The sequence below is a fragment of the Petaurus breviceps genome, unplaced genomic scaffold, assembly GCF_028583685.1.
Source record: "Petaurus breviceps papuanus isolate PSGF00001 unplaced genomic scaffold, PetGlider_PUasm1.0 176, whole genome shotgun sequence".
NCBI lineage: Eukaryota > Metazoa > Chordata > Mammalia > Diprotodontia > Petauridae > Petaurus > Petaurus breviceps.
The window spans coordinates 32,751,720-32,757,719 of NW_027185771.1; the positions used below are offsets into that span (position 1 = coordinate 32,751,720).

Consider the following 6,000-nt stretch of genomic DNA (forward strand, 5'->3'; position numbering starts at 1 on the left):
GGGGGAGGGGAAAGGAAATAAGCATTTATATTTATTGTATAATTATTATTATATGCTATTATGTGCTATAGTGCCTTAGCACTGTGTTAGCTTTATAAATATTTTCTTATTTGATCCTCACAACAACCCTATCAGGTAGGTGTTGTTATTATCCCCATTTAAGAGTTGAGGAAACTGAGGTAATCAGAGGTTAAGTGGTATGCCTAGGGTGACACAGCTAGTAAGTGTCTGAGGACTAATTTGGGCTAGAGTCTTCCTATCTGGGAAGGACTCTATCCACTGGGCCACATAGGTGCTTCTGTGCCTCAGTGTCCTCATCTGTAAAATAAGGGATTAGGACAAAATGATGCCAATGTTCTCTTCCAGTTCTATGTCCCTTGCTAGGTAACTGTTGATGTTTCTTTTGTTAATTCTTAATGTTTCTTTAGGTTACATTATAGTAAAGACCATTTGTTTACAAGATCATCTGAAGCAAGTAAATTCATCTTTCTGTAGCACGAACACCAAACCTGTGACTGAACCCCAAGTGTGTAATGCCTTTTCCTGCCCTGCATAGTAAGTGTTCCCCAGAATTGTCACTGTTGCATGGTGGAAGGGAAAAGAACACTGGGCTTGGAATCAAGATCTGGATTCCAACCCACGCTCGCCAAATATTTTCTGTGTGATCTTGGACAAGTCCCTTCTATCCTCAGAACCTCATGTAGGTCATCTCTAAGAGCCTATTCTGGGCTGGTCCTGACTCAAATCAGTCCCTTGATACTTTAGGTTTGATACCACAATAGAATAAGACACTTGTAGGTCATTCAATAGTTAACAAAAAAGATCTACTTGGGCCTAGAAGGAGGGGGCTATTCAACAATGATAAGGTACTTAGGAAACCTCGAGTGGATTCATTTGAATAATGCTCACATTGCCAATTGAGACCCATCAGCCAAGCTTTATAACACCCATGGCACTCATGGCTCTTTTTACTCAGTTGATAAGGAGGTAATGTCAACAATCTTAGTCTTAAGGATTGTTTTCATACTTTTTTTGAAATTTTTTTTATGTTTTATTCATTTAATATTTCCAATTAAATGTTTTTTTTAGTTTACATCATTCATTTCCACAAGATTTTGAGTTACAAATTTTCTCCCCAATTTTCCCTACCCACCACCCCGAAACAGTGTTTCCACTGAATATCCCCTCCCCGAATCTGCTCTCCCATATCTTTCTCCATTCCCCCTTTGACTTTCCAGTAGGGCACGGTGGATCTCTATGCCCCCGTGCCTATATATCTCATTTCCCAGGTACATGTAAAATAATAATAATAATAATAATATGTATATATATATATAGATATTTTTTAAGCATTTGATTTTAAAACTTTGGATTCCAGATTTCTTACCTTCCTCCCTCATCACCTACCCTCACTGGGAAGATAAGCAATTCAATATAGGTTGTACATGTGTAGCTATGCAAAACATTTCCATAATGGATATATTGTGGAAAACTGACTATATTTCCCTCCATCCTGTCCCACCCCCTCCACTTGTTCTATTCTCTACTTTGATCCTGTCTGTTTTCAAAGGTGGGTGCTTCCAAATTCCCTCCCCGCCAGCCTGCCCTCCCTTCAATTATCCCCCTCTCTTCCCCTTCCCCTCTACTCTCCTGTAGGGTGAGATACCCTATTTAGTGTGTATGTCATTCCCTCCCTAAGCCAAATTCAATGAGAATAAGGTTGACCCATTCCCTTTTGCCTCCCTGTTCTTCCTCTCCATTGTAACCTTTTTCCCTTGCCTCTTCTATATGAGATAACTTACCTCATTCTGTCTCTCCTCATCTCCCCTCATTATATTCCTCTCTCACCTCTTAATTTCACCCTCTAAGTATCATCCCTTCCTATTCAATTGGTCCTGTGCCCTCTGTCTATGTATACCTGTACACATATATACATACACTCACATGTGTATTTATACTCCCATATACCCTCCTATATACACTTATATATGTATGTATATATATATACACACATATAGATAGATGTATGGATAGATAGATAGACAGATACATTTCTAATTCCTTCAACTATTCTCATACTGAGAAAAATTTCATAAGTTAAAATTATCATTTTCCCATGTAGGAATATAAGTAGTTCAACTTTGATATGTTCCTTATGATTTCTTTTCCCTGTTTACCTTCTCAAGCTTCTCTTGCTTCTTGTATCTGAATGTCAAATTTCCTATTCAACTCTGGTTTTTTCATCAAGAATGCTTGAAAGTCCTCTATTCCACTGAATGACCATATTTTCCCCTTGGAACATGATACTCAGTTTTGCTGGGTAGGTGATTCTTGGTTTTAATTCCAGCTCCTTTGACCTCCAGAATATCATATTCCAAGCCCTTTGATCCCTCAATGTACAAACTGCCAGGTCCTGAGTTATCCTGATTGTGTTTCCACAATATTGAAATTGTTTCTTCCTGGCTGCTTATAATATTTTCTCCTTGATCTGGGAACTCTGGAACCTGGCTATAATATTCCTAGGAGTTTTGTTTTCAGGATCTTTTTCAGGAGCTGATCAGTGGACTCCTTCAACCTCTATTTTGCCCTCTGGTTCTAAAACATCAGGGCAATTTTCCTTGAGAATTTCTTGAAGGATGATTTCTAGATTCTTTTTTTGATCATGGCTTTCAGGTAGTCCAATAATTTTTAAATGATCTCTCCTGGATCCATTTCCCAGGTCAGTGGTTTTTCCAATGAGATATTTCACACTGCCTTCTATTTTTTCATTTGTTTGGATCTGTTTAATAGTATCTTGATTTCTCATAAAGTCACTAGCTTGCATTTGCTCCAATCTAATTCTGAAGGAATGATTCTCTTCAATGAGCTTTTGAGATTCTTTTTTCAATCTGGCAAATTTGGATGCTTTTTAAAAATGCTTTTTTAAGTCATTCTTCTCCTCATTGCCTTTTTGAGCCTCTTTTGCCATCTGAGTTAGTCTATTTTTTTCAGTCAGCTTGTTGACTCTCATTTTATAATTTTCTTGCATCATTCTCATTTCTCTTCTCAATTTTTCCTCCACTTGTCTTATGTGATTTTCAAAATCATTTTAAAGCTCTTCTGTGGTCTGTAACCAGCTAATATTTTTCTTGGAAGCTTTTGGTGCAGGAGTTCTGACTGCACTGTCTTCCTCCTGTTCCATGCTTTGATCCTTTTTGTCCCCAAAAGAGGAGTGTAAAGTTGGATTGCTCTGTTTGCTTTGCTTCCTTTGCTTGCTCATGTTGCCACTCAATTACTGCACTTTTAAGCCTTTTGCCACAGTAGAACTCTGCTACAAGAAAGGAAAGCTTTATTCCAAATGCTTGGGTTTTCACAGCTGCTGGAGGTATTAGTTGGGTGCCCTCTCTGAAGCCTCCACACACTCTGGAAGACTGCTCACGCACCCCAGGCCCTCCTCCAACCTAGACAGCAATCCAGATCCAAGCAGGTTAAAGCAAGAGTGATTACCCCTCAGACTGGTTACTTGGTCCCCCTGCAATCTGCAGGCCAGGAGCTGAAGCTGCCATGAGGTGGTGGCTGCATGGCCACCACACCTCAGCTACTTTTCACCCTGGGGGCAAACCAAATATCCAGGTCCCAAAGTCCACACCACACTGACCTCTTACCTTGTCCTTGGCATCTATGGGTTGATAATTCTGGAAACTACCACAGCTGCTGGTGATCTGAAGTCCCTCCAGCCTGCAACTGGTCAGGCCTGCCCTAAGGCCAAACCTCTGGCTTGTGTGGGGCTGGGCTCGGCTCCCATTCTGTAGCTCCAAAGTTTGTCTAGAGTATTTTTTTACATGAATTGGATGAGGTGGGAGCCAGAGCTGCGCAGAAGTCCTGTTTCTACTCCACCATCTTGACTCTGCCCCATTTCCATACCTTTTAAGGAAAAATGAGCCTAACTTGCACAGAGAGGAGGGGTTAGAATATTGCTCCTTCAGTATGCTTCTACCTTAGATGCCATGTTATGATGTGCTAGGTTCTCAGGTTCTTTCGGCTTAATTTCTATGAGTTCTCTTTAGACAGGGATAAAAGAGATTTTTCACAAAGTACTTGAAGCAAAGTACCTCAAAAATATGGCATCAGGTACTCTTCAATTCATACCCATAGAAAAAAGAACCAAAATATTTCTTAAGTAAAACAGGCAGCTCCAGGATTTGGGGGCTAGATGTATTCTATTTCTGCAAATGAGAGAATGGAAGCCAATGAAATAAATTAGTACATAATTCAGAACCACAAAGAGCATTGGTCCTTACAAATAAATTACTCTACCCCCAAACAATGAACTTTTGCTTCTTCAGAAGTAACTGATGTATGGCCACGGAAATAATTTTCCACTTTTGAATTATCTTTTTATTTTATTTTCTGGACAGACATACCTTGGGTTGTTCTAACCAAAGATATTATGCAAAAAATATTTAAGTAACTCAATGAATCTGTGATCTCATAATATACTTCCTCTTTCCTACAGTGTGGATCCCAACCCATCTGTGCATTCATGGAGGTTCTACCCAATGCATTAAAAATCTTCCTCTTTTAAAATTCTTGGGTATGAGTTTATGACCCAAAGAGATCTAACAAAAAAGGAAAAATGAGTCCTGTGTTCAATATAGAAATTCTTTTTATGGTAGCAAAGAACTCAGTTGGAAACTGAGGAGGTACCCAGTAATGGGAGTTTAAACTTTTATAAATTGCACCTGCTCTAAGACTTTTGAGACACCTTACATAATGCAGTGTATATAGATAATGTAGTATGTATAGATAAAGTATAGTGAGAGACTGATTGTAGTAGTGGTTAGGGAGCTATCGCAAGTCCTATCTCATCTACACACTGGCTACATTTTTCTGGGCAAATCACTCAGACTTTCAGGGTCCCTAGGAAACTCTTTAGGACTATAAGTTGTGTAGATGATATAACTTGGGAAGAGGAAGTTCCTCACAAGAAACTCCCAATAGTAATGACAAAGTCCAGTCCAAAAAGACTATAGTGGAGTAGAAAAAGTGCTGTTCATGGGGCGGCTAGGTGGCGCAGTAAGTAAGAGTGCCAACCCTAGAGTCAGGAGGACCCGGGATTGGTTCCAGCCTCAGATACTTAACACCCACACACAAAAACTGGCCGTGTAACCTTGGGCAAGTTACTTAACCCCAATTGCTTAAAAAAAAAAGTGCTGTTCTTGGAAGGGAAGGAAATTATGCACCTACTGTGTGCAAGGCCCTGTACTTTTAAGCACTTTGCAAATATGCTCTCATTTGATCCTCACAATAACCCTAAGATGTAGGAGTTGTTATCCCTAGTTTACAGTTGAGGAAACTGAGTCAGACAGAGATTAAATGATAAGCCCAGGGTCACACAACTAGTAAATGTTATGAGGTCATATTTGAACTCAGATCTTCCAGACTCCATGTCTAGCACTCTATCTACTGTGCCACCAGATGCCTCAGACCCTTGTGAGGTGGATAGTAAAACAATTTTTTTGTCTTCCATCTTAAAAATTAGGAAACTAAAGCTCAGAGAGAAGAAGCAGCTTTGTGACCACAAAGCTAAAATTTATCAGCAAAGGAATCTGAGACCAGGTCTCCTGATTCCAAACCCATCGCTTCTTACCCCTAAACCTCTACACCTCTTTTCTCTTCTGTGCCGAGGGGAGAACTGAGCTGTGGTAGGCAAGTTGGGAATATGGAATTGCTAGGTGTTCAAGATCCAAATAAATGAAGAGCCTTTGGAGTCTTTCAAATTTTAAAGATTCATGCAGGAGAGTTTACCAACTAACTATGGAAAGAGAGAGAGAGACAGAGACAGAGAGAGAGAGAAAGAGAGACTGAGACAGAGACAGAGAGACAGAGACAGAGAGAGACAGAGAGACAGAAAGAGACAGAGACAGAGAGACAGACACAGAGAGACAGACACAGAGAGAGAGGAGAGAGAGACAGAGAGAGAGGGAGGGAGGGAGGGAGGAAGGAAGGAAGGAAGGAAGG

General features: G+C 40.1%; 1 protein-coding gene across 1 annotated transcript in view; it reads left to right on the top strand.

The window, feature by feature from the left end:
• ADAMTS18 (ADAM metallopeptidase with thrombospondin type 1 motif 18) overlaps positions 1–6,000 on the top strand; it is a 228,689-nt gene that overhangs the window by 200,351 nt on the left and 22,338 nt on the right. The window contains exon 18 of the mRNA XM_069085865.1: positions 429–555. Within this exon, the coding sequence (XP_068941966.1) occupies positions 429–555 (127 nt within the window). The remainder of the gene's footprint in view (positions 1–428; positions 556–6,000) is intronic.